The 23,001-nt window shown below is 57.4% G+C and overlaps 1 protein-coding gene across 3 annotated transcripts; it reads left to right on the top strand.

The window, feature by feature from the left end:
- Positions 1-128: 128 nt before the first annotated feature.
- On the top strand, positions 129-22,412 carry TRABD (TraB domain containing). Of its 3 annotated transcripts, none has more exons than XM_074272006.1 (11): positions 190-225; positions 680-761; positions 4,995-5,056; positions 6,370-6,448; positions 7,532-7,698; positions 9,312-9,452; positions 16,314-16,424; positions 17,389-17,528; positions 18,305-18,477; positions 19,058-19,169; positions 19,744-22,412. In XM_074272006.1, exons 3-11 carry the CDS (start codon positions 5,033-5,035, stop codon positions 19,919-19,921), a joined length of 1,125 nt encoding a protein of 374 aa, XP_074128107.1. In that variant the 5' UTR covers positions 190-225; positions 680-761; positions 4,995-5,032; the 3' UTR covers positions 19,922-22,412. The 3 variants fall into 3 exon arrangements, with proteins under 3 accessions (XP_074128108.1, XP_074128107.1, XP_074128106.1); XM_074272005.1 differs by lacking the exon at positions 190-225 and adding an exon at positions 4,675-4,881; XM_074272007.1 differs by lacking the exon at positions 680-761 and having other exon boundaries at positions 129-225.
- Positions 22,413-23,001: the final 589 nt, after the last annotated feature.

Genomic DNA, 23,001 nt, shown 5'->3' with positions numbered 1-23,001 from the left:
GAGCCCCGCCCCTTCGCGAGGCCGGACGGCGTCGGCACGCATGCGCTCAGGCACCGGGTGGCGCGCTACCCCCTGGGAGTTGTAGTCCCCTCTCCGAGGTCCAGGGCGGCCGCCTGGGGAAGGACAGGAGGCCGGGACTCCTCTTCCCAGCGTGCCCTGCGGTCCCGCGCTCCCCCCGCTCCCTCCCGTGCGACGGACAGGAGCGAGCAAGCTAGCGAGACCGAGGTGAGGAGCTGCCGGCTGGCGGAGCCTGACCGGGTCCGAGTCTCAGGGGAGGGCGGTGCAGGGGCCGTCCGAGGGCGCGCGGGGTGCTGTCCCTCCGAACCTCTGGGGGCTGGACGGCCAGCCTCCCTTGCGGCTCTCTCGCTGGGGCTGGGGGAGCCCCCTGGAGCCTCGTGGGGGGAGGGGGCGAGTTGAGGCGGCCCCTCCACCACACGCCCCCCAGCGTGCCGTGCCCCCGGTCCCGTCCCGCCGGAGAGGGTTCCCCTGTCACCCCGGGCCGGGCCGAGACCAGGCCGAGACCGGGCCTCCCCTCCCCCCAGCTCCTCCCCCTTTCCCCCCACTTACTTCCCCCTTCCCTCCTCCCCCTTCCGCTCCTCCTCCCCCTCCCCCACTTCCTTCTCTTCCCTCCCCCGGTTCCTTCTCCCCTCTTCCCTCACTTCCGCGTTCCCTCCCGCAGCCTGAGGTCAGCCCCTCCTGCTGCCCTCAGCCCAGAGCCTGGCTCGCTGTGGAGGGGTCCGGACGAGAAGCCCCCGACCCAGGTAGGAGCCTGGAGAGCCCCCCGGCTGGAAGGGAGAGGGGTCAGTCCGAGTGCCCCTCGGAGGCCGGCCGGCTGGGGACGGGGCAGTGAGGAGGGGGTGGTGACCAGCACGCAGCGGCTCCCTCCACATGGGGGCCTTGGCTCTGCCCGTTACCCCTTTTTCCTGCGCTGAACCTCCCCGGCCTTTCCTTGCGCCCCGAGGTTGACCCCGGCGCCGGGCATACACTAGGCACCTAATAAGTGCGCACTGGACACGAGCACACCGGCTCCCTCGGTCCTGGAGGCTGGCGCCGGCTGAGGTCGCACTGGCCAAGCCCGAGTTGTGTGGGGCCGTCCTCCCTGAGCAGGACAAGCGGGAGGCCCCGCGGAGGGCGCTCCGTGTGTCCGTCCCGTGCCGTTCTCCCGCGCTCGGCCGTCCCTGGAGGTCACTGGAGTTGGGCCCCGAGGGAGGGCCATGGCTGGAGTTGGAGGAGCCGCCCGGGGCCACTCTACCCCCCCATTTCAGCAGCAGGCTGTGAACGCAGGCCTGGAGAACCTGGGCCTGGGCCAGGCCCCGGGGGAGCCCCCTTAGTGCGGAGTCCCGCCTCGGACCCCGGCAGCGCCCGGGCCCAGGGCCGGTGACCGGGGGAGGCTGGCGGGTCCGACGGTGCGGCCAGCAGGGAGGCAGGCATTTCAGAGGAGGGGCTCGTGGAGCCCAGCCCCCCCTTGGCAGAGGGGACCCGGGCAGGGTTTGACGCCAGCACTCGAGGCGCTCTTGGCTTTCCCGAGTGGTGGCCCCCAGCCCTGCTGCTTCCTGCGGGGGGGGGGGCAGCTGAGAAGAGTCGGGGTGGATGGCAGGCTGCCAAAGGGGCGGGGAGGAAGGGAAACTGAGGCTGCCCTCCCACTGGGGCCTCCCCGCACCTCTGATGGACCCGTTTTGCAGATGAGGGAATTGAGGCCTAGGGAAGTGGACTTCTCTAGCCCAGAATGAGAGCTGGGCCGGAAGCTGACCCCATGGCCAGGACGTCTTCCCCTCCGTCCCACTGCCCGTCTGCACGAGGGCCTGCCTCAGCGCGGGCCTCCCGGGCCGGCTCTGGGGGCTTCTCTCCTCACTTGGTGCCCAGGGCTTGGCCCCCGAGCCTCGGGCTCCGGGCTGGGATAACCACGCGTGAGAGGAAGGTGGAACACCTGGTCCTGGGAGGGTGGGAGGAGACTGCGAGCACCGGAGCTTTGGGCCACGTACGTGTGTCTCATTTGTGGGAGGCCAGCCAGGCTGCGGGGAGTCTGACGGCTCCCTCCCCCTTGTTAAAGATTTTAATCTGTTTGGGTGTGTTGGCAGCAAACCGCCTTCAATCTCTGCTCGGAAGCAGCAGCTGTTGGTTACTTTCTGTCAAAAAACAGGGACTGAAAACATGCTTTCGGGCTGATCGTCTGCCAGGCGGGCCCTGGCAGCCCTTCCCAGGTGCCCGGTGTGCCAGGCGGGGAGGGGAGGGGGCCTCTTTCTGCGGCCGCGGTTGGGCATTGGAGAGCAGGCGGCACGTTTGAGTGTCTGGCTCGGGGACCCCCCTCGGCGCACCGATGGGAAGAGTCCTGCTCCCCCAGAGCCCTGTACTCGCCGCACCGGTCACCCGGGCTGCTGTTCGTTCCCCCAGCTTCACTGTCTGCAGAGCCCTTCTCTCAGGGGAGCCCTTCTCATAGGGAAGCCCTTCTCACAGGGAAGCCCTTCTCTCAGGGGAGCCCTTCTCTCAGGGGAGCCCTTCTCTCAGGGGAGCCCTTCTCACAAAGTTTAGCTAAGGCCGAAGCCCGTGTCTGGGGCTCCTGGCCTGGGAGCAGAAGGTCCCAATGCAAGTAATGTACAAGAGCACCAGGATCTGGAGGCCTGGCAGGCTCCCTGGAACAAGTCACTTTGGTCCTTAAAACACGGGTAGGAATTCACCAGGAAAGGGAGCAAAGAGTGTTGGGTAAAGACCCAGAGGTTACAGAACGCAGAAGGTCGGTGGTGGGCCTCAGGAGCCGGGGTTGGCTGCAAGCGAACTCTGTGTTAAAGCATTGACTCATCCTGGTCTTTTTTGCGAACCGCAGGAGGCTTTGATTTAGTTGGGCTGCTGTTGCCCCACCGATCCGAGACGTTGTGATGGGCCGAAGTCCCAGGACCTTGAAAAAGCCACTATCTTGCTGAGTCACCTTGAGCAAGGGACAGCCCTCTGTGGGCCTCAGCTTTCTCAATTTGTAAACTGACCGAGTTAGGCCAGATGGACTGTAAGGTCCCTTTTAAAATTAGATTTGCTAATTGATTTTTCCTGCTAGGATCCTTGCTGGACCCATAACCTGTCCTTCTCCCTCCTCCCCTCTTTCTGTCCCTCTCTTTCCCTGCCCTTTTCTTTGTCCTTCTTTCTCTGTGTCCTCAAGCAGCCACCCAAAACTCTCTTGCCCACATCATGACTTTTAGTTAAATGGACACCAAGTTTAGCATAGAATTTAAAAGGATGAGGAGGATTGGCCGGATTGCTTTCAGGCAGTGCAAAGTTCCCTTATTGGCCTGTTTTTATAATGCCAACATTTCGTTCCTCGTGGAACGCAAGACTTGGACAGAACAATCTCCAAAGAATCACCAATGACCATCCCATGGGCATCAGTGGGTGGGTGAGAGTAGGCTTTTAGTCCGGAACCGAAGTGGCACATCACAGAGCAAGAATGGAAGGTGTCACCAAGGAACTGTGTGCCGGGGTGAAGGAACGAATCGGTCGCTTGGGGTGGGCAGTTAACGGGCTCACAGCGGGGGGCCCTGTCTAACACATGCAGGGAGGACCCGGACAAGAACCACGCAGGTGGGCCAGCGAGGGGGCAGATCCCCAGATTGCTGTCTGCATTATTGGATGGAACTCCAAAGGAGGAAGTTGAATGGATCTAGATCCATTGGAGTAAAATGATAGTTTTATGAAATTTTTAAATGAATTTTTTAATGTTTTAATTGGCATTCTTCAAAATATCAACATCAAAGATTTATTTTGCAGAAACATGCCTTATCCTGATAAGAAATAATAAAAACATTTTTCTGCTCTTGACTGTGCCCAAAAGAACTGTTGTTGGTAAGGCAACAAAACCCCCTAAATGACAATATTCAGCGCCAAAACAAACACTGGTGATGAGTGACTGACTGGTGAAACATAAGATGAATTTCATTGAAACTTGAATGAAATGAGTAATTAGGCAGAATCGAGTGTTTTCTGAAATCTGTTTGAGTGATGGTTCGCTCGTGCCCAACATTGAGTTTTTATTCCTTTGCTACATGGGAAACAAAGAACATGGTTGTTGTTCCTCAAAAGCAGCCTTTCTCTTAGACCTCTGCTAGAGATTTGTACGGATCAAATTGGGCTTTTCTTTCTTGGTGTTCTTACTGTTGTTTACTTGAAATAGCAAGATTGGGTTTGTCCCGTGCCAAGGACCTGGTGGTGTGATAGAAGTACTAGTAACAAGACAGGACCACCAGTGGCTCCCAGTTTGGAAAACTTATGCCCCATAGAGAGCTTTGTTCTGAGGATCCGAGGCAGCGTACAGAGCACTCTGCAAGCTGTAAGCCCCTATATACGTGTGAGCTGTCCTTCGTAGTGTTTATCTAACCACGAAGGAGAGAAGGGAGTCTGGGGTGGGCAGCCCCGGGCCTCCAGCCTTAATTGTGGACCGAGGGTCTCTGTCCTGTCTGGCGAGGCCTTCTGGCAGCGAGGAGGATGGAGTGAGACTCCCATCACAGGAATAGCCAGGAGCCCGAGCTGCCTCCCCAAATGTCTTAGGAGTGGTTGGTGCCTTTTCCTCATTCCTGACCGGGGGCTAGAGTGAGGAGAGGGAATGGGGAGTGGTTAAGGGAAATTCCCTAGTGCTGCTGCGGCGGCCTCATTTCCTCCCAACTCTTCACGTATGTGTGCTTCATCATCCAGGAGGCACAGCAAGGACCCCCGTCCCAGCCACGAGGGGCCTGCCCATGGCCCTGCAGGGCACTTCAGTCTTGACCCTCCGCTCTGGGTTCCGTTGGCATCTGACAAAGTGTAACTTTCAAAAGATGAGTGACCTGTACCTCAGGGGCGCTCAGACCATGGCTCCTCGTGCCTCCCTCTGTCGCTTGGGCTCCACGGGCACCGTTACAGGTGACTGCCAGTCTGACTGCAGTCAGAACCTTGCTCTGAGGCCCTGGGAGGAGGATCCTCTGGGGAAAGTGGCCACCTCAGACCTTTGCCTGACTCTTTATGTCTTCTCACAGGCCAGCCTCCACCGGAGACCCAAGCCAGCTCCCTCGGGATGCAGGAGGAACAGCCCCAGGAAGTAAGTTTGTGTCTGCCGTGAGGAAGCTCCCTTATGAGCACAGGTGCCCATGACTCCCGGGGCGACTGTGAGCGGGCGCTTGCCGGCATGCAGCGTCCTCCCTTCGGAGCCCTCTCCCAGCCAGGCTGGAGCACTTGAAGGGGGCAGTGGTGGGAAGCAGTCAGGGAGAACTTGCGGGAACGGGATTGGGAAGGGCCTTATTGCTGACCTTGGGAAGATTATTTAAATGGTTGTACCTGAGAAAGGCTAGGAAGAGGCAGAATCAGGCAGCCACAGAAGCCCGGGCTGGAGGCAATGAAGGCCCAAACTAGTGCTGGCGAGAGGAGAGAAAGGGGGTGCAAATGAGAAAGGGATGGCGGATGGCTACTAGATTGGGGGACGAGAAAGGGGAAAACAAAAATGGAGGTTTCTGTTCTGAATAACAGGGAAAGTAGGTTTAGAGGAATACCTGGCCTGGTCTGGGAGTGTCCTTGGGACAGAGGAGCAGGAATGGATGCCAGACCACGGGAGTGAGGTGGGGGGTACAGGGCGGCTCACCTGGTGGGGCTCAAGTTGTAAACATCTATCGAACAAAGTTTGAGACTTGACAAAAAGATGGATCAGAACCAGTGAGAAGACCTCGTGTCTGAGCAGAAGGGGAGTAGGGTGGTGTCTAGCCCCGGCCTGAGTGTCAGGGAGCCCACAGAGCTGGTGCCTCCTCCTTGCTGTATGGGCTGTCCCATGTCCAGAGATGGGCCCTTTATGAGAGGTGAGGGGATCAGGAAACCCACCTTCTCAAAACACAAAAGATCTTTTTCGTTTTTGGCCAAGACGTTTTGGTATTTGGAATGAGCATCTTCTGACCCCTAAGGTAGACACGGCTGATGGAGGAAGATCTCCAGAGATAAGTGGCAGAGAGGGGCCCGGCCCCACCCTTCCTGCATTCTCTGTGCTTGGCCAGCCCCAAACCCATGAGAGCCTGCCACTGAGCACTGAGGCAGGGGTGGGCTGCCCCTCTGGGATGATGTTCTCTGTCCGTCCTCCAGGCATCGGGTCTGTCTGGGCTGGGGCGGCTTCATAGCGTCTGCGTAGATGGGGCTGCCCAGAGCGGTGAAGGCAGGGGGGGACGGTGCTTTACTTATGCACAAATAGTGTGTGTAAAGAGGTCCTGCCTCCCAGCCTTGGTAATGCCAGACCTCGAGCAGACACAACGCTGTGTTACCTTTGCAGACCAGCCAGGGGACAAGGGCAGAGGAATCTGGCAGCTCCTGCTTGCTGGGCTTCCCTTAATCCCCGCAGCTTCTCCTGAAATGTCGCGTTGTTTTGTTCTGCAGGCTGCGGAGGAGCCGGCCCCTTCGGCGGCGGCCTCGGAATGTGACCCTGGGGTGCTCTCCAGTGACTCCCAGAATCTCTGTAAGTTTGTCCGGCAAAAACTTCATTGACTCTTCCTCCTGGTAGGAGGCTAGTATCAATGATGCTCTAGTCCCAAGAGAAAAACACAAGTTGTCCAAAGTTAGCCAGCCCCTGTGCTGAAGGGAAATGGTTGTGGGGAACCAATCTTCTCTTGCCAGAATTTGTCCATCTGAGGGGTTTGGGGGGCAGGTCACTTGCTGACCATCACCCTCCAAATGAGCCTTGGGGAGAGGGCTTCAGTGGAATAGGAAGCAGCCCCCTGAGGCTTTGTAGCCAAAGGCTCTCGACTTCCGACTTTGCAAGATGCCCTGACTTCCCCTCCTGAACTGGGCTGAAGTGCTCACTGCTGCAGGCACTCATCTCCATTTGCCTTTAGATAGAGATCAGGTTGCAAACCCAATGTGGATTTTGTTTTGAAATGGAGACTGGAGGAAAGGCAGGGTGGATGATGAAGCCAGAAGGGTCTCCATGACTCTGCAGTGTCCTGCCCCGGGGCTTCGTAGTACAAGCTGCTTCCTGCAAGGATACAACCAGTGGCTCGGGCTTTTTCTTCCTTTTTCACTCTCCAGAGGCCTGGGGCCTTCCCTGCATTCTTGCTTTCTGAGACAGAGCTAGGGAAAATCCCGGGGGCTTCCTCCTGCCCAGGTAGAAGGTGTCCTTCCTGTGGGGCTGCTGGGCTGTTACATTCGAAGGGGCTCCTGTGGGCAGGCTAGCGGTCACCTGACTGGTGTGACAGTAAGAAACAAGTCGTAGGTGTGTGAGCTTTGATGCTGTTGACCGGATGACAAAGTGACGGGACATCTCGGGGATGTTCTGTGGTCCTAAAAGGGCATTTGTCTTGGTGAGGCTTGAGGATTGTATCCCAGGAAGCTCTGCCAACCCACCAGACACTGAGAAGCAGAAGCCTGCCCTGGTCTCCAGAAGCCCGGGGTGAACTTGCAGGCTCTTATTTCACTGGCCTGGGGGGCGGGGCGAGAAAGGGTCTCTAGTCTCACAGTGGCCTGCCTGACCCACAGACATGCACCCGGGCGCTTGCAGGCACGCGTACAGACGTGGTAGCTTGTCTTTTTGCCTCGTTTGCAGCTGATGTGGATGCTTTTAAGATCCTTCTGGAGATGAAAATGAAGAAGAGACAAAAGCAGCCCAGTCTTCCAGGTACTGTCACAGAATTGGTCACAGAAGAAGGAAGTAAGGTGTACGTGGTTGGCACGGCCCACTTCAGTGATGACAGCAAGCGGGACGTAGTGAAGGTACATTGGGGGTGTCGCGTGAGGGAGTCTGCCCAGGGCCCCAAAGGGGCTCCTCGACGCCCCTCTCGCGTCGCTCACAGCACAGCGCCGGACCGCAGAGGCCTCTCCCCCCAGCTGCCTTCTGTCCACCCGGTTTAGTAAGGACAGGTTGTCTCTGGGAGTCTTCCAGCCAGACTTGTCTTTGGTCACACGTTAATTAATGATAATTCTCTGGGATTCATTGAGAAGGAAGGCAGGACGCCGGCTTCTCTCAGCTTAGGCCTTCCTTTGGCCTGCTGCTGGGGGGAGAGAGAGAGAAAAGGAAGAAATGTCCGTGCTCTTTTCCCTCTTCCTCTCTTCTTTCCCTCCCCCTCTCTCCCCCCAGTGTCAGAAAGAGTGTGGAAGGGATCCCCAAAGAATGAAGGGTTTTACGTGGGGAATACGGGAAAGGGTGAAAGAGAATGGGAGACATTAGAATGTAGGAGGGGGCTGGCCCGGAGGAGGCCTAGGAGAGGAGGGCCTTAGCCCTGAGCCTGGCGGGGCAGCTCCCAGCGTGTGCTCCTCACAGACAGTCCGAGCCCTCGCCCCCTGGCGTCCAGGCCCCTTCTCCGCTTCTCCTGGGGACTCTCGGCCCGCAGGAGCCCTTCCCCTCGCAGAACGCCCAGGGCTGGGTCTCCTGTGCCTCTGCCCTCCTGGCCTGTGGAAATGGGGGCCTGCGATGGGCTGGGAATCCTGTCCTCCTCTGGGCTCAGGACTCCGCACTTGCGGGTGCTCAGCCGTGTCTGGTGCATTCATTAAGCGCCTCATTCTTACTCTGAAGAGCATCCAGGGGGCGTCATGGTCCGGTTCTGAGGCTGAGCCGGCAGCAGGCCCAGGGGGCCTGGGTGCTGGTGCCCTCTGCTGGTCTGAAGCATCAGTGCAGGCAGCCTGCTCCCTTTTAGAGCTGGGGGGGGGGGGGGGCAGCAACAACCGCCCTTAAGTCAAGGAAAGCCCCCATGGCTGGGATGAAGCTCACTCTTGTGCCTCGGTGCCCCAGGGATGTCATTAAGACCCAGCTGGGGGCTCCGGTGCTTGGCCACTGGGCCTGCGCGTCTACTGGTGCTCAGACCCAAACCTGGGCAGGACGAGCCAGGGTGAGCAGTCCGACTGCCCTGAAAAAGCTCGCCGGGCCTCGGCCTGGGCCGGCCTCCCCCAAGGTAGCCGTGGGGTCACACCATGTCTTCCCTTCAGAACCGTGTAGAGGCCGGCCCCAACATAAATGACAAGGTCAGGAGGAAGGCTGGGAATGTGAGCAAATAAAAAACAAAAAGTCCCACCATAAAAAAGCTGTTCGAGTCGAAAATGTTTTTAATAAACAAATGAGGAGTGCTAGAGGGACAAAGCTGGAAAGAAATGAAGAGAACGTTGTGGAAGAAAAGAATGGGGAAGGAAATCCACAGCTCCGCACGAGAGGCGCAGAACCCTCCCCCCGGACCCTCCCCTGAAAGTCGGGCCCGCAGACAGCCCTGGCTCCGAGTGAGCAGACGCTGGTGCCCTCCCTCGCGCCTGACTGTTGCAGACTTACTGAGACCCCACCTTGGGAGGCCTTGGGAGGGGGGCCCACTGAGTGACTGCCCTTTGTTCCTCCCTGACAGACCATCCAGGAGGTGCAGCCCGACGTGGTGGTGGTGGAGCTCTGCCAGTACAGGGTGTCCATGCTGAAGATGGATGAGAAGACACTGCTGAAGGAGGCGAAGGAGATCAACCTCGAGAAGCTCCAGCAAGCTGTGAAGCAGGTACGAGCCCTCCCCGGCCTGGGAGCTCTGCGCCAGGCCCGGAGGCCAGGAGCCCCAGAGAGCCCCTTCCCTGGCACCTTGGCTCCCCGTGCCCTCTGCCTGCCCGCTCGGCTCTCCCGCTGGCCTTCCTCGCGCCTTTCTCTGCCCGTGCATCTCGGGCAAGCTTCCCCTCAGGCAGGCCGCCGGGCCCAGCTTGGGGAGAGGGCGGCGCATGTGCTCGGTCCGGCCCGGACGGAGAAAGGCGCATGACTTTGCCTTCTCCCTTCTTTGGGGCCGGACTCGGTTTGAGTTTTGCTTTGTTCTCCCTCCTTTCTTCTTGTTGAAGGCGTCGTGTGTGTCTTAGCCTTCTGTATGCTCGCCCTGTCCCGAGACCTTTACAAACGCCCCCCGGGGAGGGAGCGCGATTACCCCGGCCCCTTTTTGTAGTTGAGGAAACAGCCGAGGCCCTCGGCCAGGACCACCCCAGACCGCTCTGCAGCCAGATTTGAACATGGCTTTTCCTGCCTCCAGGCCCAGAGTCCTGCCGGCCATCAGGTCATGTGCCGTCATCCCCTGCTCTGGCCCCTTCACGTTTGCCACTCCTTACCCTGCAGCAGTGCTGCGTGTCCCTTGGGCCGTGGCCTCGGGAGCTGTTGCTCCCCCTGGGTGCATCTGTTTTGTTCCAGCTCTTAACCGGGACTAAAACCAAAGCCGCGAATTTGTGGCTGTGGTCTGGGCTCCCTTCCACCTCAGCCGGGGGATCCCGGCGAGCATCACTTCGGGGGCTTTCCAGAATGCCGGGGCCAGGCTCCCCAGCTCTCCCAGGAACACTTCCCATCCTGCCATCGCCTCCGCTTTGCCGGGCTGAGGTGGAGTCCGAGCTCTCCCAGGATTAGCGGGAGTCTCGGCTACCGTGCACTCTCCGGTCGCCTGAGCCAGCTTCTGGTTTGTCCACATTGTTAAAATCTGAGCTGCGTGCCGAGGTCTGTGTGTGCCGAGGTCCTGCCTGTCCCACCGCCATCTGCCGGGTGCCTTCTGAGAGCAGGAGCATTTCCTGAGGATATTAGGCAGCCTTCCATTCAGACCCAGGATGAAAGGGACTGAGGACCCACTCTGGGACTGTTCCCTCCCGCCCCTGCCCAACTTGGCTGCTGCCCAAATTCTCCCCTCCCTGCCCCCCAGTCAAGCTTTAAAAGCTCATTAGTAGGACAGGGAGTGAGAATGAAGTGCCCCTGGGGAGGGCAGGACCCTCGGGCACAGAAATGCACGTTTATTTTTGTCCTGGTGGGTGTGACCAGCTGGTATTTCTGCAGAAGTTTGCGTCCCTCCTCTGGATTGGCTCAGTCTGGAGCCTGTGGGGTCATTTTGAAATGCTGCTTCTCAGCCTTAATCTTCCTGGTGGGCAACATGAGTACCTGAAGCACTCTACGGCTCTCCTCCTGGATACCTAGGCCCATGTGGTGGTTGCTTAGCTCTTGGGGACATCTCGGGTTCCAGCAGGGAGTGGCTGTTGGGCGCTGGAACTGTCGTCATGAGAAGAAAGAAGTTGTTGCTGGACCCATCATTGCTAGACCTCCCCATGGTCTGCCTGGGATCAGGGAGCGAGGTAAAATGCCCTGAGAGGGAGCCAGAGAAGCCACTGTACAGAGTCACCAAAGGGCAGCGGGCCATGGGGGAAGATCTTCCTTGGTCCCGGTGCGGTTGGGGCCTGAACAGTGACTCAGCCACTACTCAGAGGCCTTTGCAGGGGAAGCCCACCGCCAGCCCAGTCGCCCGGGGAGAGCACACATCATCCCCCACACTCGGCATCCGGAAGAGATTGCAGGGTTGGTTTCTGGTTCTGCCCTTGGGCCAAACCAAACAAGGCTAATCCTTCCTCCTCCTGCTCATAATGTGAGATACCTGAAGACAGGATGTCCTCTGATGTGGACCTCAGGCCCTTCATCGCTCTCCTGGTCACCTTCCTCTGGCCTCTCCAGCTTGTCATTGTCTTCCTTAAAGCCTTCTGCCTGGATCTGGGCCCAGGACTCCAAGGCAGAGGCTGATGGGCTCTCACCTTCCTGGCCTGGAAGCCCTGGCCCTCTCCATCCAGGTCAAGCTGGCATTGATGCCTCTTGGCAGACTTGGATGGCTTGGCTGTGGCCCATCCCTCAGTTTCTTGGAGATGCTTCTGAGAGTTCTGCATCTGGGACTTGGGAAACTATCCCCCGTGATGGCATCTTCGAGGTTGGGCCTGCCGAGGATCCTTTGTCTCTTGTCTCTCCTAGCTTTTTGTGGTCACAGATTTGATGAGCTTGCCTTCTGTGCCTTGCTCCACACCCTTGGTAAAAGCGTCGGCGACTCGGGAGACCCCTGGTTGCTACAGGAACCCAGCCGTCCCAGCCGTCCCACCCGCCATGGCTCTGCCAGGGCGACCGTCTGACCCACAGCTCTCCACTTCTCCATGAGAGCAGCGGAAGGAGACGGCTCACCCAAGAGACACCTCAGGGATCCCATCAGAACTGGCCGGGTGGTGACGCCGGCCCCTGCCCTCACAGGCCTGAGATTTCATTTGAAGGAGCTCCTTTTCCCTTCCTGGGGAGGCTGCACTGCGCAGCTGGCTCCCCTCTGTGGCTTGTTGGTCCTCACCCTCATTACTGAGACAGACCCATTTGCCACGGCTGCTCCGGGGAGCCTCTCCCCTTGCCAGTTCCTTCTTTCCCCGCCGATTGGGAGGTGAGCAGAAGGAGATGTTTCTCCGGGCTCAGTGAGAGCATGGGGAGCCTTGGCATGAGCAGCACAGGACAGGTCATTTGGCAGAAGGGGTGCCAGGGTGGAAGAAGGGGGTTAGTCACCTAGACACGTCTGACTCTCTCTGACCCTGTCTGGGGGTGAAGTGACTGGCCCAGGACCACGCTGCTAGGAAATGTCTGCGGCCAGAGTTACCTCAGGTGACTCCTCGTGATGCCAAGTCCACGCTGTAGCCGCTGAATCTATTTTCTGTCCTACTAATGAGCTTTTAAAGCTTGACTGGGGGCAGGGAGGGGGGAATTTGGGCAGCAGCCAGGTTGGGCAGGGGCGGGAGGGAGGCAAGATTGGGGGTGAGACTTGGCTCTTAAAACCTGTGAACCTGGAGACCCTTCATCATCTCCTCATCTGTGAAATGAAAAAGGATCCTTGCAGTTCCTTTTTTCTACAGACCATGGCAAGTCTTCAAGAATGAGCTGAAAGGGAGGTGGAGAGAGCCGGGAGATGCCCACCTTAGACCACAAGCAATTATTAAGTGCCTATCGCGCACTAGGCCCTGGAGTTACAAATACGAAGGAGAAGCTCATACCCATAAAGAAGATATGGGGCTCAAGGAAGAGCCAGTATGGAAGGTGATGCTTGAACTGTGTCTTGAAGGAGAGAGGGGCGCATGTAGCAAATGGCCTTGAAGAGCTGCCCAGGGACTCCCAGGATGCCTCGGCCACTGACACTGCCCATCACCAGGCCCATATCTGAAGCCTTTTGAACCTCTGATGGCCCATGATCTCTCCTGTAGGGCGTGGGGAGATGGGCAAGGTGCCATGGGAGCCCAGGGCAGGAAGCCTCTGGTTGATCTCTTGGGCCCCAGACCCAGTTGAAGTCATTGCCCATGATGTTCCTGGCACCGGGCCCTGTCAATGAGGCCTCCAGCATCCTGGTGGAGCTGCCAGGTCCCTGTCACCCCATGTTTAATCAGGCTTGCCCCTTAAGCCCAGGCTCAGCCCCATGAGGATTAGTTGTGCCCTTGGCCACCCCATCGGATGTGTGCTTTGCAAAATGTCACTGAAGCAATTTGTGGAAGGCTGCCCTGCATCCTCTGCAGGGGTGTGACCATCTGAAGTGCCTCTGCCCTCCCTTCTCACCCTTCCCGGCAGGGACTGCATCTTAGGCCTACGAGAACCCCCATTCAGGGAGACCTGGCCCATCCTGTGGCTGGCGGCTCTGGCGGCTCCATTGGCCCCGTGGCCCAGTGATGGTCTGCCAGACAGTGTCTGCTACTGCTCCTCCTTGTTCTGGTCCTGACAGACACAGATATTCCCATAAATAAAGAGGAGAGGGTACATGTAAAATGGAGTCCAGCCTGTTGGGACCAGTTCTGCACTTGGCTTCCAAGCCATGCTGTTTGGTGCCCTCTGACCTTCCTCTCTTCTGGGCTTTTTTTTAAATGTCTCATTGACATGTTTCGTTCATCAAAGATTCTTCCCCCCTCCCCTCAAAAAACATTTTCACATCCTTCTTTGTCATCAGTAAATGTGTTCATTCAAGTACTCAGATCCTTCTGGCTCAGTCTGCACCTCAGGTGCTGCGTTCTCGGAGAGGACGGGGAGGCACTGAGGCTGCCTTGGGCACTGGGCAGGTCAGAGGTTTCGCGCATTTGTCTCGTTGCTCTTTCCCTGTGCATCAACTTCAGACAAGAGGTCCCAGCATTCTCAGAAACCCTCCGATCATTTCTTTGGCCCCACTGGTCTTCCGTCATGTTCATGGGCCGTATCTACCCAGTAGTCCCCCCACTGATGGGACACCATCTTCTTTTCCAGTCCTTTGTTAGAACAAAAAGGTGCTACTAGTGTTTTTGGTACACGTGGGTATAATATTGTCCTCTTTCTCGCATCTCCTTAGGGAATAAGCCTCACAGAGGCACCTCTGTGTTAGAAACTTCAGCCACCTCGGCCATCAGCCCAGATTGCCTTCCAGAATGGCTGGACCAGTTCACAGCGCCAGCAGAGCGCCCTCAGCGTGCCCTCCCTCGGTTGGCATTTTCCTTTCTTGGCTAGCTTTGCCAGCCTGCTTGCTGGGTGTGTGGCTGCTGGAACTTGAGGATTGCTTGAATGTGCAGTTGTGGTTGTTGATAACTTGGATTTCTCCTTTCAAAACTCCTTGTATCTTTTAACGTTTCATTTCTTAGAGATTGGCTTTTGTTATCTATTTATTCAAATGCGTCCCCTAGATATTTTGAATATCAGCCCCCTACTGCAAATGGTTCTTTACTCTCCTGGTTGACTGTTTGCTTTCTAATTTTAACTGCCTTGTTTTTGTTTGTGCAAAAGCCCTTTCAGTTTTGGGTGATCCAAACTGTGCCTTTGTTTGGTCAAAATCTCTCTTCCTCTATATTTCTGTCTCTGTCTCTATATCTGTTTCTCTGTCTCTTTCTTTTTGTCTCTGTCTCTTTCTCTTTGTGTCTCTATCTTTCCCTTTCTCCCTTCCTCCCTCCCTCCCTCATGTGTGTGGCACTTATGTCTGTCATTAACAAGCTCCTTTTCCCCTGAGAAAAGTCCCCTCTCCTAGGCTGGGTGCCCTTGCCCTCAGGAGAAGGAGGGATGTCGTGCCCCATTCTGACGCTCCATTAGCCTCCCGGTCCTGGTTCACAGCTTCCTTCCCTATCTTGATCCCTCCTCTAATGCTTAGGTACTTCACCCAGACAGACAGACAGCCTAGCCTCTCAGCCCCTCGGCCTCCATAGTGTCCATAATCTCCCTGCTCCCCTTGCTTTCAGAGCCCTCTGCTACCTTGTCTCCCTCTCGATCCCATCCTTTCCTCCCAGCGTGTCACCTCTGCCCTTGCAGCCCTGAAACTGGAATCAGCTCAGACAGCCGGGTATCATTCTCACCTTTACAATAATTGGTTTTCTGTCTCTTTGGGTGGGGGGAGGTACTGCCCAGCCCCATTGTCTGGCCCAATCTCATGTGGGCCTCCTGACCCCCAGTAATCCGTGTTTGTGATCTCCCTTTACTCAGCCATGCTGCCCATCAGCCGAGGCTCCCCTTCTTTCTGGATGAAGTAGTGACCACAACCATCTGCCAGGGGCCCCCTTTTTCCTAAGGTCCCTGGGCACAGGGGCTCTGTGAGGCTGCAGAGGGCCTCCCTGCAGGGAATTCCCTTCCAAATAGCTTTGAGCACCTGTACCCATTGACCACTCAAAGTCAGCAAAGCCAACGGGCCTTGGGTCCCATTCTCTGACTCAGTCAGCTCCCACCACAGAAGGTTGAGGGTCAGACCTTTGCAGGTGTCCACATCCTCCCCATCTGAAGCCCCTAGCCTGCTCTTGGGCCCCTCTCTTCGTCTCTTCTGCCTTTGGTGCTATCGCTTGGCAAGCATCCCTTACCCATCTCGTCCCTGGGCCCTGCCCTGCCCTCGAGGGGCTGACATTTGCCAGGGGCTCCATGTGTACACTTAAGGAGATGTCCGCCATCTGGGATCTCGGCTGTGGCCGCTGCCCCAACCCCTCCTTGGGTAAAAGGGCTCAAGGGAGCGGAAGCCATGGCTGGGGACCCTCGGGCCGCCTCCAGCAGCTTGGGGTGGGGACCTGCCACAGGAGTCAGGGCAGCCACGCCGCAAGCGCCCTGGGGGACCTCTGTGTTTTCCAAGGCAGCAAATGGTCTGTATTTAATTTTGAAGCAAACTTGTCATCGTCCCCCTGAGTCAATATTTGAGGGCCTGGGCACAGTGCGATGGCGTCACCATCCTTGGCCTGGCACTCCTGTCGTTATTCCCAGCATCTCTCCCTGGGCTTTGGGGAGCATGTGGCCCCTCTAGTGGAGCCCCAGCCTCCCCTGCCCCTGGCTGTCCCCTCCATAGGCTCCCACACTTCATGGATATGGCATGGATGGGGGCAGCCATACTTTTACTCTCCCCATTTCCTGTTATAACACCTTAAATCTTTCCCTCTCCCAAAAACTGGCCCTAACCTCCCTGGCTTCTTCCTTTCACCTCCCTTCTGGTTCCCAAGGGGCCCTTGGAGAGCCAAGGCTGACCGGAAGGACCCCCATCTCTCTGAGAGCCTGTGGCAGGCACCTTCCGGGCACTCTACATCCATCCTGTCCCAGCCTTGGGCCTTGGCTCTTGGCCATCTAACGCTCTGCCTCCTCTTGCCTCTAGAATGGAGTCATGTCGGGCCTGATGCAGATGCTCCTCCTGAAGGTCTCGGCGCATATCACGGAGCAGCTGGGGATGGCCCCGGGGGGCGAGTTCAGAGAGGCTTTCAAAGAGGTAGGTGCAGCCCCGGAGGCCTTGCTGACCCCATCTGTGTCCTGCTCTCCGTGCCACGAGGTCTTGTCCCTGGGACAGACATACTGACATGTGCTAAAAGCACTTGACCTGAAGCAGGGGCCGGTGAGCGAGAGGAGGGGCTGTTGAGTCCCTGCCTCGTCCTGGGAGAGCAGTTTCAGAAACTATTTCAGTGAAGCCCACCCGGAGCCCCAGCCAACTCTACCAGCTCCACAAAGTTTAGGTGTCTGGGGCATCGTTCAGCACGTCCATCTCCCTCAGTCCCTGGGTCCCAGAGGATCTACCACATCCAGGTTAGAGGGGATCCATCTCCCCCGTCAGCCCAGGGACCCTCGTGGAGGTCCCTAAGGGCAGCCAGACCATGCAGCGCCCAGGGGGACTCCAGCCCTGTCGTCTGTGGGTCCATCCAGATGGAGTCTCCCCTTAGTCTACCTTGAAGGACTCGGTGTATCCCCAAAGTCCTTGTGGCCAGAGTCCCCTTCACTTGGAGCTCTCGGCTGCCCTTGTGTCTCGGTCCCCAGTCAGCTCTGGGATTGCCGTGCTTGGCCCAGCTCGGGGATGTGTCCTGCTCGGCCCATGGGGGGTTCTAGACTCATGCCCTCCCCCAAATAACTGGCCTTCTCTGTCCCTTCTGGTCTCCCTTCCCCTCCCCCTGCACTATTTTGTGGTGAATAGAGCTCTGTGTTTTTGTTGCGAAATAGCTTTTTCTTAAGTGAAATCACAGGAAAGACAGAATATCAGTTACTTGCGAAATATAAAATTACCCGAGGCTGAGGTAACGTTTGCCTTGATTCCTGAGAGCTGGCACAAAGCACATTTCCGCTCCCGGCCAGGCCTCCGAGGCTGTGCACCCCACCTGCCACCGGGGCACGCTGCCTGCCCTCTCCAGGACCTGGCAGTGTGGCAGGGCCCCTGACCTTTAACCCTTCACCCCCTTGTTTTGCAGGCCAGTAAAGTACCTTTCTGCAAGTTCCACCTTGGGGACAGGCCTATTCCAGTGACCTTCAAGAGAGCCATTGCAGCCCTTTCCTTCTGGCAGAAAGTGAAGCTGGCCTGGGGCCTGTGCTTCCTCTCTGACCCCATCAGGTACGTGTGGCCCAGCCAGCCCCCTGTCTATGCCCAGCAGGAGTTCCCTCATTTCTCAGCTGGGCAGCCTTTGGGGCTTTGGGTCAAGGCTTCAGACTCAGAGAGGGCTGGCCTGGGGGAGCCAAGCTGGGCCTGTCCCCACCCTCAACACTCACAGGGAATCATGGGATTGCAGGGGGAAGGTGCCGACTCTCCCACGGCCTGCTCATTTGAGAACTGACCGGCCACCTTCCCTTGGCACAGCCGGGGAGGGGATGCTCACTGCCCACCTGCTTGGGCCTCTTAGCTGAGGCTGAGGCACAAATCAAGCACACACCTTGGACGAGTGCCCTGGGAGGTAGCTTATGTCCCATCCCCTCTAGAAGCTTGAGAATGTTCAAATGGAGCAGAGGAAGGAAATGACCCCAGAATAATCATCGGAAGAAATAAAAGGAGACTTCAAGCCTAGTGTTGGGTCGTGCTAATCAGTACTTCTCCTGAGTGTGGTGAAGAGAATGTTGCCTTGTGCACCAGCTCCGGTGCTGCCTCCCCAAATGAATACAAGCGGGTTGGAGATTCCCACTGTTGAGTGGGCTGAGCCCTAGAGTCCCATGGGGCATCATGCTTCGGGTCAGGGGTCCCCAGAGGCAGATGAGATGCAGTCCTCCTGTTTGCTTAGGCCAGGAGCCCTCCTGTGCTGAAGAGCCTTCCTGTGTGGGCTAAAAAGTGAACCCCCCCGGGCTGAGGCTGGACAGCCAGGCCCCCTGACATCCCTCCTTTCTCTCCGGGTTTCTCAGTAAGGACGATGTAGAGAAGTGCAAGCAGAAGGACTTGTTGGAGCAAATGATGGCAGAGATGATCGGCGAGTTCCCCGACCTCCATCGGACCATCGTCTCGGAAAGAGACATCTACCTGACGTACATGCTGCGCCAGGCCGCCAAGCGGCTGGAGCTCCCTCGCGCTTCCGAAGGTAAGGGGGAGCCTGGCTGTCGTGCACGCCTGCTGCGGTCCAGGTGGGAAGGAGGAGATGGTCCTCTCGGCTGCCCTAGGAGGGCGCTGGGCTTATGATCCCCTTGTACAGAGGAGAAAGCTGGAAGGTTAATTACTTTCTCCTTTTGTACACTTTGACCGGGAGCTCTTTGAGGGCAGGGACTGGCTTTTGCCTCCTTTGTGTCCCCAGTGCTTACTTGGCATGTTGTGGCAGATAGTAGGCACTTCATGAACATTTATAGAGGGAGGACAGCTGGAGGATGCAGGAGGTGCCCTTGAATGTGACTGGGAATTGGATCAGTGGAGAGAGGGTCGGGTGTGGAAATGGACAAGTGTCTACTACTACTACTACTGTTGTCAGCTAACTATTGGTGCGGTGCCAGAGGGAGAAATGTGGGAGCCCTTCCTTCTAGTCAGGGGTCCCCCAGGAATGTTAGCAAGGAATCTGCTGAAGGGGCTTGGAGGGGTCCTTCCAATGCCAGGGGTCAGCACCGCAGTGGAGGGACAGCTCCTTGGGCCACTCCCACCTTGACCCCACCTCTCTCCCATCCGTCCCACAGCTGAGCCCAGGAAAAGCATCCCTTCTGTGGTGGTTGGAGTGGTGGGAATGGGCCACGTCCCTGGCATCGAGAAGAACTGGAGCACAGACTTAAACATCCAGGAGATTATGAGGTGAGTGTCCCAGAGGGGCCCATCCCACCAGAGCTTCCCTTTCCTCAAGCCTGAGTCACCCTGCTGGGTGAGCCTCGGGGGCTGCCCGACGACGGCCCAGCGCGCGTTCTTCATCGGCTATTCACTCCCCTGACTTGTGCGTCCCAGCCCTGTGACTCAGGCCCGCCAGGCCCTTTCGAGAGGATTAGAGGAGTGACTAGGCACTGGGCACCTAGATTGAGGGCAGGGTGCAACTTCCAGGTCTCTCTTTTTACAGAAGAGGAAACAGGAAAATCATACAGGAGGGACCTCCAGGGGAGGGTCCATTTGGCCTAGGCCTTGAGGGGCAAACAGCAGGGCAGCTATTTGTAGAGGGAAACTCAGTCTGAGCAGAGGCAGAGTGCAGAGCAGCTGCTTGGGGAGCTCGGGCTGAGTGGGACCGGTGGGAGGGCTGAGGAGCCGGGGAGTCCCACGGCCAGCTCTGAGGGTGTGCAGGATGGACGGTGTGTGCCGAAAACATGCGTGGGATGAGAGAGCGGGCAGCTGGGGAAGGGGACCGGGAAGTCACCTGCCTCTTCCTGCTTTTGTCTTCCAGCGTCCCTCCCCCGTCCATCTCTAGCAAAGTGTCCAGGTTTGTCGTGAAAGCTTCCTTCTTTGGATTGATGTGCTACGGCTTCTACCGGGTGGGAAAACGGACGGTCAGCATAATCCTTTCCATGACAGCCACGCAGTCGTGTCTCCAAAGACTGGCTGAGATCAGACCTCAGAAATAAGGCGACGGCGACAAAGCCGGGCGGGCAGCAACCAAAAATCTGAATGGGTGCTAACAGCCACACACACGTGGGGGCCCGCGGGGGCCGGGCAGGCTGGGGGGTGGGGGATGGGGCCGGGCCCGGGGCCAACATCCGCCACCTAGCCGCGGCCAGACCAGCGGCCGTCGCCGAGCGCCGGTGATGCCCGTGGCCACGTTGGGGCAGCCTCGAGAGTGCATCTTCTGGCTTGGGTTCCTTCCCCCCGAGGGTCTCCGGTGGTGGGTTCCTGCCAAGTGGCGCAGGGACAGCTGTGGACCGTGTTGGTATCATGATACCATTGTTAGTTCTTGGTGCCAAGCACCTATAGGATAAGACAATTGAACGATCATCTTGTTATGGGGAGAATTTTATAATCAATCATCAGCGTCTGTATGTGTGTTGGGGGGCGGGGGTGGGATGCCGTTTTCAAAGCTCCTGGCTTCTCAGACAAACCTGTCAGCTGCAGCAGACCTGACTCCGTCCCGTGTGCCCATTGTGCCCTCGCTCATGGACCCCTCCTCCACAGTTGCCTTCAGTCCTGGCCCCATAGCTCCTCGTCCACCACGGCCAGCGGTCCAGGCCAATCGCAGGGCCCCCTTTCATGTTTACAGAGGCTGGCTGGGGATTCATCAGGGAGGCTGCCAACCAGCTGCTTTTCCTCAGTCCTTGCTGCTCTAAGCCTTCCCCAGACACAGCTTCTCCCCATGAGCTTTATTTAATGAAAATGGCCTTTCTAGACTAGTCAATCAGACAAGGTTGGTTTTTGGCAGGGGAGGGCTGCGATGGCCTGGTCGGGGACCAACTTCCCAATCACTGGAGAGTCCTGGGCCTTGGACTCCTCTAAGAAGCCTTGTGTCGGCTGCTCGGCTGCCCTGCTCTGCCCTCTGCCCCTGGCATGCCTGTCTGGGATACCTCTCTCCTTTCCAGATTATGGTCTGGAAGCCCATGTCCCCACTCGGTTGAGATGAGATTAGTTCTGACAGCCCAGAGCTGAAGGCTCTGGACCAGCCAGTACCCCTGGCACCACTTTGGCCGGCTGGTACCCCTGGCACCTCTCTCTGGGCCTCTTTGCCTAGTCCTCTGGATGAGGCAAGGAGGCTGCTCTGCCTCAATCACTGACCTTGGGAGGACCTCAGAGACACACTGTCATCTCTTACTGTTAGAAACCACCGAGCTAAGCCCCCCAGCCTGCCGAGGGGGCGTGCCTTTGGCCAGGCCCTGCTGGTGTCGGCTGCTGAGGAGCTGAGTTGTGGGAGTTGGGCTTCTTCCACTTTGGGGGCCCAGCCAGGAGGCCTGGGCTTGGCTTTGCCTTTTTGGGGACTTTTTGGTTCTGCTTTTTTTTCCCCCCTCCTTTTTTAAAAGATATTTCTAGCTTCTATAGTTCGGTGCATTCTGCTTTAAAAAAAGAAAAAAAAAATCTGATAAAATCTCTGCTCAGGTAATTTTAAATTAAAAAGAAAACGAATTAAATGTCAGACAAGCCTTAAGCTGGGTTGTCTCTGAGCCTGTGGCCTGGGGAGTGTGAGGGGGTGGGCCCCAGCAGGAACCGGAAAGAGAAAGTTCTGGCAGCCAAGTACCATCAGGCAGGCGCTTCTCATTGGCTTAGGAGCTGGTTGGCTACCTGTCTCCCCCCCCACCCCCCATTTCCCCCTTCCCTCCGTCCTTGTTTGAGATCCTGCAGAGCCGTAGTATACTGGAGGCACAGAGGGCTCCCTCCTGTTCCTGCCTTCCCCTCTTCTCTGGGATGAGAGAGTGTTGTAAGCCCCCTCCCCAGCCCTGCTCCTGTGCCCGGCAGAACCAAGGGCCAGCCCCATCCAAGACCCCAGCTGGGTGCCCCTCGGCCTGCCCAGGACTTGGTGCAGAGGAGGCGGAAGGCTAGGAAGACACTTTTTGTGTAAGCCCAGACCCACCTGCTTGTGACATCTTGTCCTGGATGGTCTAGGCCCAGAGGAGACTGTGCTGAATGGCGTCCATGTTGCTCCTGGGGGGGCCGGCGAAGTAACTAGGGTCTGCCGGGTACTGTACTAAGGCAATGGAGAAGTAGTCGCTGCCCCCATGGAGCCTCCCTCCCCTGTGCCAGCCCCGGCTGCCCACCTCCGCCCTCATCACTTGTTTAGAGCAGTCTGCTTTTATGACAGTTTACAAAATGCTATAGAGATGAATTTATGTCTTTTCAATGCAATGGGCCAGAATCTGGCTGTTGACCCACTTTCCTGACTCAGTGTTAAACCAAATTGGATGAAATGTAACCAGCTGGAGAATGTTTTCCCAAAGTGTCATGGAAGACTGTGGGCCGGCTGGTGGGCAGTGCCCGCCGGGTGCTCCGGAGGCGATGACCCTCTCAGAGGCCAAGCACCACGGTTTCTTAAGTGCCAGGCTGTAGTGCAGGCTACAGTTCTCTCAATCATGTCCTTCATGTAATTCAGAGATTTGTGGTTTCCTTGTGAAATGAAAATAAACTTTAATTTTAGAAGGTGGTGTTTCATTGGCTTTATTTGATCAGGACTCCCAGAGGAGAGCTATTGGGACTGAGAGGCCCGTCTGGGGGATGGGAAGGGAAAGAGCCCCTGACCTCGGGACATTGAGGGGGCCGTGGAATAATCGAGAACTCTTATGTCCTGCAGGAGTCGACGGGCCGGGTTTTAGATGGTTGGAGAGGACAAAGGAGGGCTGTTCAGGTAGGTGAGAAGTGTTGGGGCTGGGATGGGGGCGTCCTGAAAGGACAGGCCCAGTTTAGCCAAGAAGGTGACCAGGAGGGAGCCCTGTCTGCTGGTAGTCCCAGGACTCGTCCAGTTCAATTAATAAACGATTGACTTGACCTCAGCTGCTTGCCTCCGACTTGTGCCTCTCCATTATCCCCACTCTCAGCCAGTCTCTGGCCCTTCTCCATTCACCTGAACTTTCACCTCTGACCTCCTGACCACCCACACTGACCAACTGGCCCCTTCATTCCCCAGTGTTCCCCAAGTTGCTTTCCTTGTGTTCCCCCTGGGATCTTCCAAAGCAGAATTGTTGGGCTGCTACTTAAGGGATGGTCAGAGGGGACCATGTCTCTGGTAGGG

Source organism: Sminthopsis crassicaudata, chromosome 5 (genome assembly GCF_048593235.1).
Source record: "Sminthopsis crassicaudata isolate SCR6 chromosome 5, ASM4859323v1, whole genome shotgun sequence".
Taxonomy (NCBI): Eukaryota; Metazoa; Chordata; class Mammalia; order Dasyuromorphia; family Dasyuridae; genus Sminthopsis; species Sminthopsis crassicaudata.
This window is presented reverse-complemented; position numbering and strand designations above follow the sequence as displayed.

Excerpts from the sequence above, each read along its gene's own strand:
- TRABD (XM_074272005.1), top strand. The coding sequence starts at position 4,719 with ATGGCCCTGCAGGGCACTTCAGTCTTGACCCTCCGCTCTGGGTTCCGT. Across the intron at positions 6,449-7,531 it reads CAGTGACTCCCAGAATCTCT|CTGATGTGGATGCTTTTAAG; the intron begins GTAAGTTTGTCC and ends CCTCGTTTGCAG. Across the intron at positions 17,529-18,304 it reads TTCCTCTCTGACCCCATCAG|TAAGGACGATGTAGAGAAGT; the intron begins GTACGTGTGGCC and ends CGGGTTTCTCAG.